Genomic DNA, 22,329 nt, shown 5'->3' with positions numbered 1-22,329 from the left:
AAACCTTGGGTGTTGACTGCCGTCAGGTAAATTATAACAATTAATACAAGGTAAATTCGGGGTATCTTCGATAGTAAAATTCAAACCCATGACCATGTATCATTTATTGGGATCACATTGTCAAATATTTGCCCTAACCAATTGGGCAACCTTGGTGGATTACACTGAGTATCCATCTATTCATTCGATGAATGAAATATTAGCTTTGGTGTTACTGATAATATGAAACTATTCAAATTAAATTGACTAATGAGCATTTTTGGAATCAAGACACCTAAAATTTATTTGCAAAATCATTTTTATAAAAATGGTAAAATATTAATTTTGATATTAATTTAAAAAATTCAACCATGAAAAAACTTTAGAGTAGATAAATATCTCAAAATTTTATTTAACAACTAAAAATGATTTAAATAAAATATGTTCATTGTCTCTATTTTTTCAAATAAGCTTTAGAACAAAATAAATCTAAAATGTGAGTTAAAATTTTATAATTTTAATGAAATTTATTAAAGTGAAATGATAATTCAGTTTATAAGTCCAGTGCAAAATATTGATTAATTTGTTATTTTTTTTATATATTATATTATTTTATTTTATTTAGCGGTCGTATAATTTTTGAATTTTATATATTAATTATAAAATAATATATTAAACACAAAATTAATAGCATAAATGGCCGTACAAAAGATTGTTTAATTTTAACCTTTTTTTTTTTGGGTTAGAAAGGGGAAAACCACAGTATTTGGAAACTCCCAAGTGGTTTATTTTCAAGGGTTCGTCTATTTCGGTTTGTGAAGCAATAGCAGTCTCACAGAATCAACTCACGCACTCTCCTTTTTTTCTCTGGGACTCCAGGTGAGCTTTTTTCTCCTCATTCTCTTAATTTATCTCTCTTTTCATATGCCATTTCAATTTTGGTTTTCCTTCTTCTATTCTTTAATGCTTTGCCTTCTTGCACACTTCTATGATTTCCCAGATTCGACTTCCATTTCTATGATGCTTTCAGTTAATTTTTCTGTTTTTTTCTTTCCCCTTCCTGGACGTTCTGTTTGGTTCCTGGGAAAATTGAGAGAATGGGAAAAAAATTGTCCCCAAAAGGATGTTTTTATTTTTATTTATTTATTTTTATGGGGTTCTGTTTGGATCTCGGGGAGTGCGAGGGAAAGAGGGGGAAAAATGTTGGAACTAGTTTGAGGAAGTTGAGTCCGTTGCAAAGGGTTGTTTCGGAGATCCTAGCGGAGCCTGGCCTTTAAGTTTCGTTGTTTTTAGGAACCAAGCAGAGGGTAAATTCCTGTTTCTGGTTGCTATTGCTGCTGGTTGTTGTGGCTCGTCTTTAGTTCCTTTCCACGGAGAATTCACTTTTCTGCTGCTTGGCTTGGTTAAAACTTTCTCTTCTGCTGCTTGAATTGGTTGAAACTTTCTTCTGATTTTTTTAGGGTTTGCATGTAAATTTGTTGCGACGAAGTTTCTGTTTGTGATTGTGAATTTAAGTGTCAGATTGTCAATATGTACAGCTACTTAGAGTTGCATAAATATGCGCTCTCCTGAGCATTTTTTGTATTTAAACCTCAAAATTTTAAATATTTGTGTTTTTAATTGCTGCCTTAGTTGTATATACCGAGAATTTGAAATTTTAGATCGAGTGAGAAAGCACTTGGTATCACACCTATGCATAGAATCTATTGACTTGGGGATCGTAATATAAATATTATATTGTAGATAATTTCTAATAAACATCAATTGATTGGTTTATTTAAAATGTTATGATTAACTCGCAATGATTGCTGATCTTGAAAATCAAATTTTAGAATCAAAATTGACAAGAGTCTCTCCTTCCAACTATGAAATGGAGGGCTTCAAGTAATCAAACCTTCATGACCATTTTTTTTCACCCATCTTGGATTCGGTATCAATTGCTATTGCAATGATATGTGAGAGGCGATGCATCTAATATGACTGTGGGTTTATAATTGGGGTTGTGATTTTTATTTTGGTGAAATTCTTTATGAATTTAGTTGGAATTTACCATTTATACAAATAATAGTCATATGATGTGTATTTCTCTTTTTTTGTCTTTTGCATGTGTAGATGGCTGCCTTTTCTTGGGTCCCTTGATATGGTCTCTTCAAAACAAATGGCATCATCTTGTTCAATCACTCCCAACAAACAAAACCCATTACAGTGTACCATATTTTCTTTAAGGTGCCCCATTCCCTCATATTATCCAACTATGGGAAGTTGCACACCTTTTTCAAGGTGGCTGATATCAAGCACATTGGGCAGCTAGCACAGTATATCTCTTACCTCCTGAGGAGTTTGGGCTCTAGTATCTCTTAGCCCCTTCAACATTTGCATTTCATACCCTGATATTTTATGCCTTGCTTGGAGCTTAGAACAATGCCTAGAGCACTTTGAATTAATTTGATTGCCATGGTGAATGCCCCTTCAACATTGCACCATCATAATTACATTTGAGGGTTTTGCAGTCAGATACTTGACATGTGTGATGGGAGGGAGTTGACTTCCTCCATCTACTCCCATGCAGCTTACAAAATAGCACAACTGATTCCAGTTTCATATAATTCAACGAACTTTGAATTCCAAATTACCCTTTTCCCCACTTCCACAACATTTTTTTTTCCCTCTTGTTTTTTTGCTTGGAAGAATAGATAATATATTAGAAGTGCTTGAAAAGGGGTGCACTAAAGTATGCATGATGTGTGCAAATAGTGCTAACAAGAGAGCAAAAGGAAAGAGAGCGTATAAAAACAACTTCCCCTTCCTTAGCTGGAACTTAATCAATCTACAAAGCCTATCATGGTTGTAGAAGGAATCATCTATGTACACTCTAGCCCAATCCAAAAAGATAAACATAAAAGAGGATTTAATTGTTTGATCCGATTGCCCTACATTTTTTGAAAGTCCTCCTAGTTCTTTCCTTCCATTGAGCTTTCTTTCATTTCTCCCCTAAAAAAGAGCCATGCTAACTTAGGAGAGTTCCTCTTTCAGAGGCATCCCAGGCTACTCTAAACAGAGAAAAAACACGCTGCCACTGAATTCTCGTTTTAGAACAGTGAAGGAGCGTATTATCAATTGACTTTTCTTTTCATATACACATGTAACATCTATTCGGGTTATTGCAGCCCCTCTCGATTAAGGGTTAAAATCCTCCTCCAGATAGCTTTCCAAGAGAAGGGACCTACCTTATCTGATACCATGTATTCATACTATGCTTGTGGGGAAAGGCTTACTATTTCCCTAGGCTAAGGATTGTAGGATTTGACAGCAAACTTACCACTCTTACATTCCTTCCAACCCAATCTATTCTCTTCATCCCTTTTAATTAAGCTTGTTTGCAAACTTTGAAAGAAGGCCTTCACTCTCTCCAATTCCCAATCATGGAATTGTCCATGAAAGTAGGGACTTCACTTGCCTCCCTCCCTAACCTGCTCTCACGTTTTTGTTGCCCATTTAACAACGGCTATAGAAAATAACTTTGGGAATGACTCTTTGAAACAACTATTGCCACACCATCTATCTTTCTAGAATTTTACTCTTTCGCCATTATCCATGATGAAACAAGATGTGCCTCTAAAGTCCTCCCACGTGGATCTAATAGTCTTCTACAAGCCCATGCCATAGTCATCTCTCAACAACCTCATGCACCAGTCCCCTTTAATCGCTCCAACTTCCCATCTATGACTTGTTTCCAAAGGGTCTTCCTCTTAATAGTGAATCCTCAACCCCATTTGCCAAGTTGGGCCTTGTTAAGGGTATGAAAACTTTTGATGCCAATACTTCCATTTTTTTTGTCTAGATGGACAATGGGCAAATGAATCAAATAATATTTTTTTCTCAAGCACCACCCCAAAGGAAATTCTTTTGAATATACTTTAGCCTTAGTCTCACCCTTCTAGAAATAACGAGAAGAGACATAAAATAAATAGGCAGGTTTGACAATATGCTCTTGATCAAGGTGAGTTTCCCTCCTTGTGAAAGGTATCCCTTCATTCAAAAGGGAAGTTTTCTCTAGATTTCTCCTTCATTGATTCCCATAACCTCACAAATTTGTGAGAAGCTCTTGAAGGAAGGCTCAACTATGTGGTGGGTGGATTCCCTTCCTTGCAATCCAACACCAAAGTTAGATCCCCCACATTTGTGACTTTCACTTTTCTCCATGTTTGTCTTTATACTAAATATTGCCTTGAGCCACATGGAGGTCTAACTTAGATGCTCCAAATGCACTTATTTTTTTTTTTGATAAGTAAAAGATATTCATTCAAAAGGCACAACGCCACAAGGTATACAGGAAGTATACAAGGCAGCTAAGGCCTCAAAAGACAACAACAAAAGAAATCACCTCCCTTTAAATGGAAGCTAGCCACTCTAGGAAACCTATAAGGGAGAACGCCTCCTCACCTACATACAATTTGACCCAACTCCACAGATTACAAACAAAAAAATTCTTTAATTTCTGCACATTCAACACACCTCCCCTAAAAGCTAATCTATTCCTCTCCTTCCACACCGTCCAAAAAATACACAACGGAATGGCGTCCCAGATCTTTTTCCTTTTCTTTCCCACAAACGAGCCCCTCCAGCTAGCTAAGACCTCCTTTACACTTTCTGGAAAAACCCATTTCACATCAACTAAACCAAAAACAATATCCCATAGAGCTCTAACCACTGTACAATGTATAAGGATATGATTTACACTTTCTTCCTCGCATCCACACATGAAGCACCGATTTGGAAGTTGAAACCCTCTTCTTTGAAGTCTGTCCAAAGTGAGCACCTTCCCCCATGTCGCCTCCCATGCAAAAAAAGCAACTTTAGTTGGCACCCTTGCCACCCAAATGCTCCTAGAGGGAAAATCTGTATCAACAGACCTCGCCAACAAGCTATAAGCTTCCTTGACCCTAAACTGACCTCTTTTTCCTTTCCTCCACAGGACTGAATCTTCCTCCAAAGAGGGCTTGTGACCCCTCAATATATGTAGAAAATCCCCAACCACCTCCATCTCCCAATCATTGAAATCCCGCAAAAAATTCAGATTCCAATTTCCTTGTCCCGAATTCTGATCCCACATTTCCTCAACCGTTGCATTCCTTTGAGCCGTCATCCCAAAGAGATGAGGAAAGCATTGGGATAGCGCTGACTCTGTACACCACACATCTGTCCAAAATCTGATCAAGTTGCCTTTCCCTGCTCTGAACGTCATGTTATTCCAACACCAATCAGCTTCTTTCCAAATCTCTTTCCAAACCCCTACTCCCACTGCCCCATTAACCTTCTTTGGCCTCCACCCAAAATCCTCCTGCCCATATTTCACCTTGATCACTTGTTTCCAAAGATTATCTTTGTCACAAGCAAATCTCCATATCCACTTGCCAAGCAAAGCTTTGTTCAACAAAGCTAGCTTCCTAAGGCCTAGCCCACCTTTCTCCTTATCTGTGCATACCACCTCCCATTTCACCAAGTGAATTTTCCCCTCCATATTTCCCCCTCCCACAAGAAGTCCCTTTGCACTTTCTCCAATCTTCTAGCAACAATCTTGGGCATTCTGAAGATAGACATTTGGTAGATTGGCATACTAGCCAAAGTGCTCTTTATTAAAGTGACTCTTCCTCCTTTAGAAATATATTGCCGTTTCCAAAGAGCTAATCTCCTCCTAACTCTCTCTTCCACCCCATCCCACATATAAGGCGCTTTATTAGGAGCCCCTAAGGGAAGACCCAAGTACTGAGACGGTAAAGACCCCACCCTGCAACCTAGCTCAACAGCCAACTCCTCCATCTCCACCACTTCCCCAACTGGAATGATTTCACTCTTGGCTAGATTAATCCTTAGGCCTGACGCCGCTTCAAACCAGAATAAAATCCAACTCAAGTGGGTTAGATGCTCCTTCCTGGCCTCACAGAATATGATTGTATCATCAGCAAAAAACAAATGAGAGATACTCAGCGAGGGTTCACTGCCACCCCTTATAATACACCCTGATAAGAAGCCCCCCTCCACAGCTCTCCTTATAAGAACATCTAACACTTCCATCCCCATCACAAAGAGATAAGGAGACAGGGGATCTCCTTGTCTAAGACCTTTAGAGCTAGGAAAGAAACCTGCAGGCACACCATTAACCAGCACTGAAAATTTGGCTGAGGATAGGCAACTCCACATCCACCCCACCCACTTAGGCCCAAAGCCCATTTTTTGCAACACCTTCAGCAGAAATTTCCAGTTGATACTATCATAAGCTTTTTCTATATCCAGCTTACATATAAGACCCTTTTCTTTACGTTTCTGCCACGAGTCTATCACTTCATTTGCAATTAAGGAGGCGTCTAGTATTTGTCTTCCCCTCACAAAAGCATTCTGAGAGGTAGAGACCACCTTTCCAACCACTATCTTCAGCCTGTTAGCTAACACTTTAGCCAATAGCTTGTACAACCCCCCCAGAAGACTAATGGGTCTAAAATCTCCAAGGTCCTCAGCCCCACTTTTCTTGGGAATCAACACCAAAAAAGTGTTGTTAAGGCTCTTGAGGAAAGAGCTATGCTCGTAGAACTCCTTGAACATTTCTATAATCTCCTCCTTGATAAACTCCCAACAGCTTTGCCAAAAGGCCAGAGTAAAGCCATCCGGGCCAGGGGCTTTATCCCCATTCATCTCCATCAGGGCCGCATGGATTTCATCTTCTGAAAATGGCCTCTCCAGATTCTCAGCCTCTTGATGGCTGATCTGTTCAAGCTGAATTCCCCCAATATCCGCCTTCCACCCCTTATCTTCTGATAGAAAATTTTTAAACGCATTAGCTATTCCTTCCCTAATTTCCTGCTCCTCTAGCAGCCATTCCCCATTGATCTTAATTCTCTCCAGAGAATTATTCCTACGGTGAGCACTTGCCATACGATGAAAGAACCCCGTGTTTCTATCCCCCTCCTTCAGCCATATTTCCCTTGAAAGCTGTCTCCAGTGGGTTTCCTCCATCATCACCCATTTTCTGTAATTTTCTTTAGCTTCTTTCTTCAGCTCTGTTTCCTCCACAGTCAGAACTCTCTCCTCTTCCTCCCTATCCCAGAAATCCACCTGCTGCAATGCTTCAGATTTGTTGCTCTCCAGCTTACCGAAAACTTCCCTATTCCAGACTTTTAGCTTCTTTTTTATTTCCTTCATCTTAGTAGCCAACTTGTAACTAGCACTGCCCCTTACATCAATTCCTTGCCACCAGCTACGCACCAGCTCTTTGAATCCCTCAGCCTTAAGCCACATATTTTCGAATCTGAATGGAGTCGGCCCACGTCTTATCCCACCCCCCACTAACATTATTGGGAAGTGATCAGACACCGGGCGGGGCAGTCTCCATTGATTTATCCCACTAAATTGATCTAACCAGCACGGAGACACCAGAAACCTGTCCAAACGCGCCCAGGTCTGATTATTCTGGCCCCCCTTCCACGTACATTCTCCCCCCTGAAGAGGAAGATCCACCAGCCCAAGGTCATTCACAGTTTCAGCAAATTTCCTCATTGCTGCACTAATTCTCCTTTGTCTGCTCCTTTCCCTCGGAAACAAAGTAATATTAAAATCCCCCCCTATACACCAGGGGTCTTCCCACAACCCTCTAATTGCCCCAAACTCCTCCCATAACGCATTTCTTTCCATTTTAGAGAACGGGCCATAAACTCCTGTAAACGCCCAGACAATTCCATTTTCTACGTTCCGGAATCTACAAGATAGCGTAAACTGACCCTCCTCCCAATCTATAATGTCCAAAGTCCTCTTATCCCAACATATAAAAATTCCTCCCGAAGCCCCCTCCGCATTCACAGCTTTCCAGTCTAGGAATCTCCCAGAGCCTATTAGCATAAGAGAAAACAAGTGTGTCATTGACAAACAACAAATGAGACACTTCCATCCCCTCCCCACCTCTTCTTCCCACTATGAAGCTTGAGATTATGGTGATAATAGTTCGTGTCGTGTTGGGGTAAGAAATAGTGAAAATTTGAAGAACCCGAATAGGACCCGTTATTAATCATGTCAAAATGACATGGCATGAACATGAGCTATTTATTACATGGATAACACATCATAGCTTATTTAATAAATGAGTTTAGTTGGATTGTGTAAAAAAAAATTGACATGAATAACCCATTGACACAATTCCAATCCATTAACACGATTTTAGCCTGTTTAACCTAACACAATTTTATTGTAATAAATTTGTTAACGTGATTATAATTCGTTTAACTTAAAATTTTAAATTTATAAATGTATTATTTTAAAATATTTTTTTGTTGCTTTTGTTTTCGGTTTTAATTTTTTCTAAAATTTTAATTGATTCAATTGTTTAATTTTAATTATAATATGTTGTTAACCTAAAAAGTAAACTAAAATTTTTAATTTTAATCTTGTTTATTATTTTGTTTAATGTTTTAATTATAAAATATTTTTAATCTTTATGATAAAATATATAAAATTTTACTTAGTTATTTGATTTGTTTTAACTATATGATATTCATATTTTATTTTATTTTTTATTTTATAAAATCAATAAATTTATATAGGTTAAATGAGTCATAAATGGGCCAATTTGACATGATTAAGTAAATGAGTTAAATAAGTCATAAACAGGTTAGTCGGGTTGAGCAGTCAAACACAAATACAACTTGTTTATATATATATATATATATATATATATATATTGTGGGCCTAAATCCTATAAACTTAACCTTTTAGGAAAATTGGTTGTCTAACATGGTTTCAAAGCCACATTTGGCACGAGGTCATGTGTTCAAACCTCATCGTGTGTTTATTTATCCGCTTTATTAAGCCTAAAGGAGGTTGTTTGCAGTTTATTTATTTGCATACCTATGGGTGCTTATGTGTTGTTGCACGTGTGGGTATGGGGTTGCATGTGAAAGGTGTTAAGAGTGTATGATATATGTTGTGAGTCTAAATCTTATAAGCTTAAACTTTTAGGAAAATTGGTTATCTAACAATTATTGAAAATGTTGACATGATTATGATATGAATACAATTACACTCAACCCAAACTCACTAAAATTCGTGTTAATTTTGATTCATGTTGTGGTGTTGTGTCAAAATTGTTGCCCTACCTAAGATAAAGCTGCTTTCTCTAGCTCGCTATAGAATCAAGCTCCGGGCCTCCATTGGTGATATGAAAAGGTGGTGGGAAAGAGGGTCTCCTTGCCTCAAACTTTGAGCTTTGAAAAAGGTTGGATTGGGCTTGATCCATCTCACCCACTTGTGGGTAGAGCCAATTTTATCCAAACTTGCTAACAAAAAGTCCCAAATAACATGCTCATTTGCCTTTCCAATATCCAGCTTGCAGGTAACCCTACTATTTGAACTCTTTAGCTAATCTAAGGCTTCGCTAGCAATGAGAGCTACATCCATAATTTGTCTACCTTCCATTAAAGCATGCTGGCAAATCCACCATCCTTTTAAGGCTGTTATCCAAGACTTTTGCGAAGAGCTTATACACCCCATAGACTAAGCTAATAGGTTTGAAATCTTTCAGGTTCACAGCTCCACAGCATCTTTATCTATTAGTATACATAAATGTTCAAAAATGTTTATGGTTGCCTCTTAACTATGTTGGCCATCTTGCCAAATGAGTTTCTTCTTATCATCTTATGCATAAAAATGTACCTACTTCTTATATTCACCCAACCTTTTGCATGATCAATTTTCAAAAACTCCTTGACATCATAAGAAAATCTCGTCTTCTAGCTATTCTTGTACTTTTTTTTTTTGATAAGTAAAAACACAGAGAAAGAAATATATTAGAAAAAGGGCACCTTAAGGCTGACCCAAAAGCATTCAGAGGGTATACAAGAGGCGCCAAAAGGCACAAACAAAATAAGAGGGGATACAAAAATCACCAACCCTCATCTAGAACCCCACTAGTCAAAAAAACTGAATAAAGGAAGAGAACCTTCATTTACAATCGACTTAGTCCAAAGCCAAAGATTACAAACAAAAGAAATTTTCAACCTATGAATCGAGAGCTCCTCATTCTCATAAGCAATCCTATTTCTTTCCTTCCAAATCGCCCAAAAAAGACACAAAGGGGCTGCCTTCCACACCTTTCTACGCTTCTTGCCCATATTAAACCCACGCCAACCAAGAAGGGTATCTCTAACCGAAAGAGGAAGAACCCAATTAACTCTAAAAATAGCAAACGATAACTCCCATAAAACTCTTGCCTTAGTGCAATGAATAAGGATAAGATCAATGGACTCTTCATCCACACAATAAAGAAAGCATCTGTTAGCTAAAATCCACCCCCTCTTCTTAAGTTGATCCAAAGTTAACACCTTACCCCAAGAGGCTTCTCAAGCAAAAAAACCCACTTTGGTAGGAACACAAGGACTCCAAATAATGCTATTAGGAAACTGAACAACAACTCTAGCTATTCTTGTACTTTTGACGAAGCTATTTCCACAAAATATCACTAACTTTAAGCATCCATGTCCTCTTCTTCCAATAGCTTTATAGGTTTTTCCCAGCCCTTCCACTTATTTGAATGAGCACCAAACCTCTCCCCCTTAAAGGGAGCAAAAAAAAAAAAAAAAAAGGAGTAAACATGGGTGCATACTCCTAAAGGAGTGGGATTTGGAGGAGTGGAAGTGGGTTTTGTTGGAAGAGGAGAGGGGAAAAAACTCGGTTGAAGAAGCCTTTTGTAGATTGGAAGAGATTTTGTGGTGCTACAAAATTTGAAATTTTGGCCAAGGGACTGGGGACTAAAGCAGACAATTTTTTTCATCAAGTTTAAATGCTTGTTAGTTAGGATGATATGCCCTCATCTAACTAACTTCTCAATGGTTAAGATTTTAGCCCAATCTCTTATTCACACAAAATTGCCACCTTAAATAGAACATTAAGGTCATATTTGGTTCATAGAATCCCAAAATAAGAATAGGAATGTAATTCCTATTGCTAGCATTCCTGCATGTGGTTCACACATGTCCACTTGTGGTTATTTTTTCATGTCCTTTGATAACCCGCAAAATTGTAGATTATGGAATCCCAAGTGAGGTAGTGGGATTTCTATTCCTGTGTTTTCGAATTAGAATTAAAATAACTTAGAGTTACTAACAGACTATCCTAAAAATAAAAATTGTAGTAATAAACCAAATCTAATGTTTTAAAGATTTCCTTTTTATTTATTTTTTATTTTTTATTTTTTATCATTTGAAAATTTCTTTTTGTCTATCATCATTGAATAATTATTTGAAAAAAAATAAATTATTTCACATCAATTGTAATCCTAAACTATTTTAAATTTGAAATAAACATTTTCAATCTAAAAGCTTTTTTTGGATGAATATCATTTTTGGTGCTCAAAAGTATTGGTAGTTAAAAGTGAAAAATCAACAAAAATTTTAAAATTTGTTGAAATTTTATTTTTTCAAGAAAAGAAAAATGTAAGTATAAAAATTCCTTTTCTATTATCTAAAAATGAATTAAAGTCCAGTTTTTATACAAACCAAACATCGAAGTAGTAATAGGAATGATTTTGTAATTTGGATTCCTCGGGTTTCTAGACATTAGAATAAGAGTAAAGGATTTGAGTTTTGTTGTTTCCAAACATTAAAATAAGAATAATGAATTCCCTAGCATATCAATTCTTGCTATTTAGGTCCAAGGTGTTCTATTCCCATTCCCTGGTCTTAATTGAGCCCTTTTTTTTTCTTTGGGTTGGAAATTTGTACTGTCTCTCCTTTTCACTCATCTTTGTTGAAATATTTAACTTGCAATTTTTCTTCTAGTCAACATTTGTTGTAAGGTTCTTGCTTGCTCTAACATGCATACGCCACCATGAACGACATTCAAAAAGTGACATTGATCATCTAGTTCCAAATGAAATATCTAATATGGGGGGTAGTATGGGATCCGTAGTAGGTGAGAAAATTACCCGTTTGATCGAATATGCCACCAATGAATTTCTACCTCTTATTCTAGTGTGTTCTTCCGGAGGAGCACGTATGCAAGAAGGAAGTTTGAGCTTGATGCAAATGGCTAAAATATCTTCCGCTTTATATGATTATCAATCAAATAAAAAGTTATTTTATGTATCAATCCTTACATCTCCTACTACTGGTGGGGTGACAGCAAGTTTTGGTATGTTGGGAGATATCATTATTGCCGAACCCAATTCCTACATTGCATTTGCGGGTAAAAGGGTAATTGAACAAACATTGAAAAAGACAGTACCTGAAGGTTCACAAGCGGCTGAATATTTATTCCATAAGGGCTTATTCGATCCAATCGTACCACGTAATACTTTAAAGGGTGTTCTGAGTGAGTTATTTCAGCTTCACGCTTTCTTTCCTTTGAATCCAAAAAAAAATCAAGTAGAGCCTTAAGTTCAATTATTTTATTTGTGTCAAACAAGTAGTTATTTTATCGGAATTAAAGTAAAAATCATAAAAATGGAGTTTTCTTTAGTGACATAAGATCGAATTGTAGAAAGAATAAAAGGTTGCAAATAGAGATCTCATACTCCATTGACCACTGCACCCCTTGGGACTCCACTAGTTGGCCAGACCGGCATCCTTATCAGCCGCAGTCCTGAAAAAGTTTTGAAATCTACCCTTAACAAGCCTTTCCTGCACCATACATTTTGTGAAAATGAAATTTGTTGTCTTCTCCCACCTGGAACCAGCAGTAACCTAGGAATTTCACTCACCCTCAGGTGGTTCCTTCTCATAACTTGTACCCCTACCCTAAAAGGGCCTTTTGTTACTTTGGTGTACTGGCATCACTCCTTCCCAGCATTTGCTGGCAACAATTGTCTCTCAGAACAGTAAATCTAGAGCAAACATATATAGAAGACTCCTATTCATCACTTGTAGTTCTATAGTACAGAATCTACCACCCTCTTTAGTTCAACAAACTATCCTTCAGGCTTAAAGTTTAGTAATTCGGTATTCTTTCCCTCACTTACTCCTCCCCAAAGACCCTCTCAAGTTTTTTAAGTCTTGTACTAACTGAGCTAGGGCTGACAAAAGTAAACTTAATGGTTAGGCATACTCAAGTAGGCGTGAAATGCATAGGCATATTCCAAAGTAGGTGCAAAATGCATAGTTTTACTTGCCAATGAGTTTAAATTTATGTTGCATGGGTTCAGGTATGAGTGTTGGATGTGGGTATGTGTCTAGGTGTTTGATCCTTCATAATTCAAAATTTAGAATATGAGGACTTAGCTAAAAAGGATCTAAAAAATAGGCACAGATATTGGGATACGACATAATAAAAGAGAAATCAATTAAAAATGAATTGGAAGCAAAGACAATGGTGGATCCAGAAAAGAAGCTGAGGGGGGCAAGATATGAAAAATATATATATTTTTTTTGTGGGGTAGCGGCGCGAATGATACCAAATTGTTTGCATAGCCTAATGGCCATTTTTCTCAAAACTTCAGGTCAAGGGATCAAATCCCATTTCCTATTCCTATTTTTTTTCCAAAATTTCAGGGGTGGTATTTGCCCCTCTTGAGCACAATGTGGCTCTGCCGCTGAGTGAAGATATCCTTTTAGAAGCTCCCATCTTTTCTCTGTAATATTTTTTTCCCTCTCTTTATCACTAAATATTCTTGAAAAAATTCACTTTTTAGTTAACTCCCCTTTTTTACCCCCTAATGTGATTGTCATTGAGAAAGTTGAAATAATAAAAGGATATCAATAAAAAAATTAAACAGTCACACCTAATGTAAAATAGGAGTGTTTGACAAGGATCCCATACCCACACCCATATCATGTCGTGTTGACATGGGTACATGGGTGAAATTGAACGTCACGGGTAAATTAGGTGAAATTGGAGGATCTGGGCATCATAGGTTTAAATACTGTCTTTTGTTGCTAGCCAGCCACCTTCCAACCTACCTAATAACTGGATCCCACATTGACGTTTCTTTAGAAGGAGGATCAATAGGGAGGTTCATGTAGGTAGAGTTTGAAGAAGTCTGGAAAGCCTGCTTCATAGTTAGTTAGGCACTGGAACTAAAATTCCAACATCCTTCCCTATTTTGATTGGGTTTGTCTCACTTTTCTCAAGTTAACTTATGAAGTTAGTCCTCCTCAAAACTAAGAACACATTAAAGATTCCTAGCTTGCTTTTGGCACTAGAAAAACCATGGTGTTATTAGTATATAAAAGATGAGAAGGGGCACAGAAAAAGCACCTGCCTGTACCCTAATTTTCCCACTCCTTACTGTCCCTTATCAGTAAGATGCTGCCTGCAGGACCATAAGCTTCCATAATAGCCTACTTAACCAATCTGCCAATTCTAGCACTTATAAAATCCTCCAGTTCCTACCCCCTATTCCCTAATCAGGTTGAGTGTCATTGCTTCCATTTCTTGGCACACATTCTCCGGGTCACACCCCTTTACCACCAACTTAATCACCACCATCTCACTAAGATCCTCCAAGCATGGACATTCCTGGAAAGAATTGTAAGCTTTACCATACTACTATGATTTTTCTCCTGCTATGGTACTACTACTGCCCCAACCATCATGATTAACAGAAGAGTGTAGTTTCGAAGCTCATGGCTCTTGAACTTGAACTGACTCTTTTTCTGGGAGCTTCCCCTAGATCTACATCATCCTCTTCTTTTAATAGCCGGTGAACAAGTTCATAGCTTCCTCTTCCCAGTCCTCAAATGAGAACCACAAAATTTTTCTGAATCTCCAAGCTCTTCCAAGCACCCAATGTGACACATGCACCTGACCACATCCTCCCTGTCCCTTCTTTCACTCTTACAGTTCTCAAACGGTCTAACAGATTGGGCTGGCTCCAACTCTGCTGAGGTCAGCACCAACTACACACCCTCCGCTTTTGTACCCTCAGGACTCTACTCCTCATTAAGCATGCTATTCAACCCCTTCTAGAAGAGACCATGCATCTGCCCTCTGATTCCATCAAAATTTCTGTGTCCTTGGTACTGGTGATATTGCCAACTACCTGTTCCTTTCATCTGCAAGCCGCATACCCAACATAATAAAGCCTTGCTTCCTTCTCTGTATTGGTCATGACTGTTATATTATATGTCTTCTCTTTCCTCAAATATCTTCCTGCCTCAGCTTCTCTTTCCCCATATTTTTAATCCTCAATTTGAATGATGTCAAGCACAGATACCATGCAAGGAAGGGCTTGTTGAGAACTCTAATTTGTTGATTTCAAACTTGATGTAATTCAAGTTTTGGTGGAGGCACAGCTTATTTCTTTATGTCATTTGGAAGAAACATATTCTATAGCTTAACCTGAGAATTGAACCAAACTAACCTAACCTTCACAAGAATTTGTATGGTTCATATCTAGTCTCTTATCAGTTACACTCTAGGTTTGCTTTTTGATAATTGACCTTAGATTGGTTAAGTTCTGTGTTGGCCTGAGCCAAAATGGACTGCCTCTAACTTCATTTTTATTTGTTTGTATGGTCTACTTTTATATAAGAGTGGAACACTAGGTTTTTAAGTAGAATGCCCCAATGGTTCAAAGAATCAACAGAATTATTGCTATAAGACTGGTGAATTTGGTATTGATGTAATTGAATAAACCCCATTTCAACACTTGTGCCTTCAGGCTGAAGCTAGGAGTTTGTTCAACAGGTTACTGGATCAGGGAAGAGTCTAGATGGAGGCTGGGAGAGAGGGGGAAGACTGTTTTGATGGATCTTGGGAGGTGATAGGTTTGTGGTAAAGACATTTTAACTTTCCAGGCTTCCTGCTGAGAAAGGCGTAATATCTGAAGAAGAGCATCAAACAGAAAAATGATCCTATGGCTATAGGAATGCTGGTCTTTGAAGGTTGTAACTTGCTCTTTGTTGGGGATTGGTTGTAATGAATTTTCTCGAGGGTTTTGCCTGGAGTCTGCTGTATCCTTTCAATATAAGCCCAGATTTTGGAAGGATTTGCGCATTTCCCTGGTGGGGTGGGGGGAAGGGCTGGCTCAATGTAGAAGTCACTCCTTTGCTGAGGACTGGCAAAGGAGTGGATAAGATGATAATGCACTCATTTCCATAAGAAACATCAAGGAGTGGAAGATGGAGAAGTTTGTCAACCTTCTTGCTTGCTTCTCTTTAAGATGGAGAAGTTAAGCAAGAGTTTAAGGGCAAGTGCTGTTTGGTTCCTTGTGGTGGTGGAAAATTTTATTAGATCATCACAACATAAATAATTTATATTTGGCTGGAATCTCTGTTATTAAAAAACAGAGAGAGTGGCAACTCCAATTGGGGGGCTTGGTCAGTCAACCTAAAGAATACTGTCAAGATCCATCAGAGGGGTTGTAAATGGGTTGATAAGATTTTTATGTGGGGAGTCATTTGGTGTAACTGAAAATTTGCTACATTTTCCTGTTCTCTTCTTAAGGATCTGTTATCCTTCCTTGTTATTGTTCTCTGTTTTCTTTTATTAGTCATATTACTTTCTGTTATCATCAAATAGAAATAGAAATAATACATATCTGTGGGACTGGTGATGGATTTTGTCTTGAGTTTTTGTTGATTCATAAGCGTTCAACTTGGATCCAGATCCTCTAACCATTTTTTTTCCCTTAAGAAATAGTTCCTATGATATTATAATTGTTAAGTGTGCTTAAATATGTTAAAAAAATAACATGAAATTGGAGCAGGTTTAAATCAGACTGGCCAGCTTTGGTATGTCTGCATTTTAAAGATGCCCAAATGTTCTCTGGAATTGTTTAGTTAACTTATAGATGTAATCTATCCCTTTATTTGGATTTAGTGTTAATTTGTGAGGGCATTCTCTTCTGCAGCTTGTTCTACACACTCACACAGATCAAGCATTAAACAGAAACAAAGATAATTTATTTAGTTTGTCTTTAATATTTTCTATCTTGTTTCCTTTTTCTCTTGGATTATACTGCATCGTTGGTTGAGAGCAAATAAGTATTGCAGGTATTTCTTTACGAGAGTTCACAATGAGTGGAAGCGTCAGGAAACGCAAATCTAAATGGGACTTGAAAGAAGAGAGTCAGTTTGCTAAAATCAGTTCAAACAATGTAAAGGCAGGTGATTCCAATCTAGATGATTGGTCTGATTTGGAAGCCAACGATGGGTTAAAATCTAATGATAACTTTGAATTGGACTCTTGGGAACCCTTGTCTGGTAATGGTGGTGCCCAGAAGGATGTTCGTGACAATAGAGAATTCAATGAGGTTCCGGAAACCATGCGGGGGTGGGTTGCAGATAACAGCTACAGCATGAGGACATCTCCTAGTTTTGATGGACGGGTACAAAAAAGATATGGCCGCTCCCCAAGAAACAATTGGAGACAGTCAAACAGGTTACTGCTCCAAATCTTAGTCATCCGTATGCTTAACTATATCTTGACTGCTATGAGTAATATGTTTTGTTAGATGTCTTTGTATTCAAAGAATGTCTAAAACTAAGAAATTTACCTTAACAGAAACCAATTACATTCTGCATCATCATTGCACAGATTTTTTCTTTTTAGATTTTAAAAACTAAGAGTTTAGTTACTTGTATTGAGATGGTTGAAGCAACTTCTGTAAATCTGGAGCAGAGTAGCTCCCTCTCTCCCTTTTTTTTTGGGTTGTAGGGGGTTGATGATGGGTTTTGGTTGGAAATGAAAATTAATTTGAACATTGAGTTTGTGTCATTATGTGATTGGTGTCTATAAAAGCAATTTTACAATTTTTGATTACTCTTCTTGATTTTTATATAGGCTCTGGTTTGCAGTTAGGTTTGAAGTTGGAAGGTCTGGTTTTGGCCCTTTGTTGTTTTCTATGTTCTTGTCGTTTCTAGTTTTTTTTTGTCTCTATCCTCCACATGCACATGGGTTTTGGCTCCTTTTCATGTTTAGTGACATTAAGGCTGCAATTTGGGCGGGTTGGGTGGATTACAATGTTAATCCATGCCAAATCCACCTATCAACATGTCCAACCCATGCCAAATTGAACTTGAGGTTGGATTGGGAATTCCTAGTCGATGCTAAACCTAGAGGCAACTCAAGTTCCCATGGGTTATCAAGCAAAACACCTAAAATGGAGTCTTTTAATAAATAAAACAGTTATTTCAAAGTTATAAAATATAAACCATATGATGGAGTAAGAGGTTAAAAGCTAAATATGTCTCAAAATCTAAATTGTATCATTAATTACTAATTTACATAAATGGCATCACCCATGCTCAAGTTTAGCATTCAAAGATACTCTAACAACTAAAAAAATAATAAGCATATATAAATAAAAAGTGATAAAGGTTAGAGTTCTTTCCTAATCCTACTTATATTTTTTATATTTTAAATAAAACAATGAATATTAAAAAAATAATAAAGAGATGTTAATATGTAGGTTTGGCTTTTGGCAGGTTGCCCACACCTTTAACCTGTGGATTGGTATTTTTTCAATTTGAGCCCAACCCTATCTCATTTAAATCTTGCTTAATGCCAACCTGAACCACAAGTTGGGTGTGTTGGGCTGGCCCTGGTTGCAACCCTAAGTGACATACATGTCTATTAAAGAAAAATATGTCTGATAATTTTTTTAATTGTAATTACATGGATGCTGGCAGAATTGCCTAATTGTTTATGTTATTATGTCTGTTGGATGTTATATGCAGGGGTCGAAGCAGAAGCAGAAGCAGGAGCCGGGGCCGGAGCAAGACCTTGGGTAGAAGTGTGAGTAGCAGCCGAAGTTGGAGCAGGAGCCGGAGCCGGAGCCGGAGCCTGAGTCGGAGCCCACATGTTGACTTTAAACGGGATTCGTATGGATTTAGTGAAAGAAGTAGAAATGGATCTGGAGTGTCATCTCAACGATGTCGAGATTTTGTTGCAGGGAGGTGCAGTAGAGGCAGTCAATGCAGGTTTCTTCATCAGGATAACCTCAATTACAGGGATGGTGGCCGCTCAGAAATTGACCAAGCAGAAAGCTGGGAAAGCAGACAGGAACACAGGAGAGCTTCAAGGTATGCTGATGCTGAAGGGCCTATAGATTACCCACGGGATAAGGTTGCTCGTGGTGGGTATGGGAATCAGTATGATGGGGAAAAGGATGTTCCTGTGAGGAACAACAGCAGATCAAATGTTCGTTGTAATGACTTTCTGAAAGGTAAGTGTCATAGGGGATCTTCATGCAAATTTTCCCATCATGGTGCTTCTGGTGATAGATATGATAGACATGATAGGGATCATGAGCGTAAGCGTGAACCACACAGAGTTGGTGGCATCCTGTGCAAGTATTTTGCAATGGGAAAATGCTTTAATGGTGATCGTTGCAGGTTTTCTCATGATGATCCACCTTGTGACAGTCCTGAAGGCAGGCCACGGGATGGTAAATGGGGTCATAATTTGGATGATGAGAACAAACCATGGGAGGATACAAAATGGAATGGTGCAGCTGCCTCAGACATTGCAAAGTCCTCTGAGTGGGGTAGCAATGATAATGGAAACAAGAATTTTACAGATTCAATGGTTGCTGACAAATCTATTGGTAATAGCTGGGGTCAGAGTTTGGATAATGAAAATAAACCATGGGCCACTTCAGCATCTAAAGACAAAGCTTCTGAGGGAGATTCATGGGGATCCTCTCATTGGAGAGCTAGAAGTAATATTGCAAACACAGGCATTCCAGAATTAATGAGTAGTGCTAAATTGTCTGTTAAAGAAGAGCCTCTTCTTTCTCCCCTTGGTTCACAAGCACAAACCCTGAATGGAATCTCCAGGCCTGCTCATGAACAGAATATAATGCAAGATACTTCAAGCCTGCAGCTTGCAACTTCTTTTATGCGTCCAACAGTATCTGGAGATTCTTATGTTCAGCAGCATCTGGGTAAGAGTGGGGATAATACTGCAATGGTAGACGGTTCCTCACATGACAGGGTAAATTTCTCTGGACATACACTTCATGTGCCTCGACAAAGCTTCAATAAAGATGGTGATAATTTAGGTTCTCAACCTCCTTTGAGTTTAAACGAAACTAGTCAAAGCCAACATATGTGCAATTTAAATCCCTTAAATGGACATACAATCGACTTGAATGGACCAGTGCAACGGATAAACTCTCCTTTGAATCTGCAAAGCCAGACTCAGTTTTGTCAGGGGAAATCTGTTGAGACACCAGAAATGATGGAATGCAAAGTGCCTCAAGTAATCTCTGGAACCCCTAGGAATTTTATTACCAATAATCCAGTTGGTCAACTGTCTAGTCTTTCAGAATCTTTGGCTCAGGTATTTGGAAATGGGCAGCAACTTCTTCAGCCATATGCTGTGCTGAACACCCCCAATTCTATGGATTTGGTGTCTTCCCATTCTAATACTGCAGGTCTTGTTCCATCCATTACATCAATGACTGTTCAGCCTAATGCAGCTACATGTTTCCAGGAGCAGTATCAAGCTGAAAGCTTAGAGCCCAGTAAGCCTGGAAGCAGTAGCCAACCCCATGGGTATTTGTTAAATCCCAGTGAGCAGAAAACTCTTGTGCCATCAAAAGGTTTCTCTCTATCAATGATGTCTGCTAGTGCTGGGACCAATTCTGCCGAAATGATCAAGATTGGCAATTCCGAGGATGAACATTGCAAGAGTCCAAAGATGAAGCAACAGGAGCCAGTTGCTAATTCAGAAGTGAAGGGAAATATCAAAGAAGTGGCTGAAGAATGCAAGCAAGAGCTAGAAAAGGGTCATCCAGAGAATCTAGATGCAGATGGTGGGGTTGATGAGGGCAATAGAATCAAGGATGAGAAGGGGATGCGGATCTTCAAAAATGCACTGGTGGAGTTTGTGAAGGAGATTCTAAAGCCCACCTGGAAGGAAGGGCAGATGAGCAGGGAGGTTCACAAAACCATAGTGAAGAAAGTGGTGGATAAAGTCACTGGTACTATTCAAGGCGAGCATGTCCCAAAGACACAAGAAAAAATTGACCATTATCTATCATATTCTAAACCCAAGCTTACCAAACTTGTACAGGTGAGTCCTCATTTTCTGTTGCATCTGTTTTTATGGAAGTTAGTTTCCTGGCAGAAGTTAAATGTTTTCTGTTGGCTAACTCCTTGCACAAATGGTTCTATAGTCCTTGTAAATCAACATTTTGCTTGATTAGTAACAATTCTCCATAACATGTGGTTTGATCATTATAAGGAAAGTTCCACCTGGTAGATTGGATGGAAAATATTTCCATGGTTTGGTCATTTTTTCCTTGTGGGAACATGCATCAACTTTGCATTTATTCTCACTAATATCTTTTCAATGAGTAAGTGAGTTGCATGGAAATCTTTAACTTGCTCTTGTTTATTTCAATGTGGAATTCTGGTTGTGGTACTATAACCTGACATTTCCTTGGCTGGCTGCAGGCATATGTGGAGAAATTTCTGAAGAGTTAGGTTGTTGCTTGAAACAGTCAGTGTTCAAGTTTATCTTTATACCAGACATGGGAAAGTTATTGTACATTTACCCTTTCTAGGATTTGTGGATCATAGGGATGTTATTGTTCCTCAAATTTTCCTCCTGCCTTTTGTACTTTCTGATCTGCTGTGGGTTAAGGTGTTGCCTTTTCCTGCCTATTTGTGGATATAATTTATGAGATGAGAATCTTTGTGACTTTAATGGCTTCTTAGTGGTTCTGCCCTCTCAATGATGATTGTAACTCTCTTTCATTTATTGAATGTTGTTTCTCTAAATAGGATGGGATTATTTCCTTGGCATACTTGATCCTGAGGTGGCAGTCTATATCCTTTACAACAAAATACCAATTTGCAAATGAATGATGGCCTTTGCTTTCCTTGGATGTCTTGTGGAATTTTTATTTCCTGCTCCTGTTTCTTGGAGGCTTATTTCTATCTGGAGTTGTGGGATATGGTTAAATTGCAGCGTTTGTTTTCGAGATCTTCTGATATTCTTCAATCAGATCCCATTGCAGAGGTACCATGGTAGTGTGCTTGTGGTTTCTTTGGTGCCTGTTGTACGAGAAGATGAACTGTTGCAATTGGGTTATAGAAATTTAATTGTGATTAGAGTTGGTATTGGGGTTCTTCATCTGCTACTTCTTGTAAGCCACTTGGTTCTGTCCTTGAGTTAGAGCGGTTAGTAGAACAGCCTCTTTTTCCAAGTTAATTGAATTGCAACGATGATGGTTTTTTACGAAAATATAAAAACTATGGTGGCAAATTGATACCTGTTAAATTTTTAGTCTGCATCATTTGAAAAATATTAGGAAATTTAAGCTGTTGAATGAGGGGACAGAGACATGAAACCATAAGTAATAAGATCATATGAGGCTAAGTATACAGTAATGGGGTTTATGCAGCACGCATAGTCCTATCT

The 22,329-nt window shown here is 38.1% G+C and overlaps 2 protein-coding genes across 3 annotated transcripts; one reads left to right on the top strand and one right to left on the bottom strand.

Moving 5' to 3' along the window:
• Positions 1–759: 759 nt before the first annotated feature.
• LOC117907387 (zinc finger CCCH domain-containing protein 55) lies at positions 760–21,699 on the top strand. Of its 2 annotated transcripts, XM_034820916.1 has the most exons (5): positions 781–858; positions 2,092–2,294; positions 16,950–17,337; positions 18,636–20,976; positions 21,360–21,699. In XM_034820916.1, the coding sequence occupies exons 3-5, from the start codon at positions 16,973–16,975 to the stop codon at positions 21,387–21,389; spliced, it is 2,736 nt and encodes a 911-aa protein (XP_034676807.1). In that variant the 5' UTR covers positions 781–858; positions 2,092–2,294; positions 16,950–16,972; the 3' UTR covers positions 21,390–21,699. The 2 variants fall into 2 exon arrangements, with proteins under 2 accessions (XP_034676806.1, XP_034676807.1); XM_034820915.1 differs by lacking the exon at positions 2,092–2,294 and having other exon boundaries at positions 760–858.
• LOC117905435 lies at positions 5,476–7,890 on the bottom strand. Its single transcript, XM_034818358.1, has 2 exons — positions 6,501–7,890; positions 5,476–6,122 (listed from the first exon to the last, which is right to left on the bottom strand). Exons 1-2 carry the CDS (start codon positions 7,888–7,890, stop codon positions 5,476–5,478), a joined length of 2,037 nt encoding a protein of 678 aa, XP_034674249.1.
• Positions 21,700–22,329: the final 630 nt, after the last annotated feature.

Source organism: Vitis riparia, chromosome 18 (assembly GCF_004353265.1).
Source record: "Vitis riparia cultivar Riparia Gloire de Montpellier isolate 1030 chromosome 18, EGFV_Vit.rip_1.0, whole genome shotgun sequence".
Taxonomy (NCBI): domain Eukaryota; kingdom Viridiplantae; phylum Streptophyta; class Magnoliopsida; order Vitales; family Vitaceae; genus Vitis; species Vitis riparia.
This window is presented reverse-complemented; position numbering and strand designations above follow the sequence as displayed.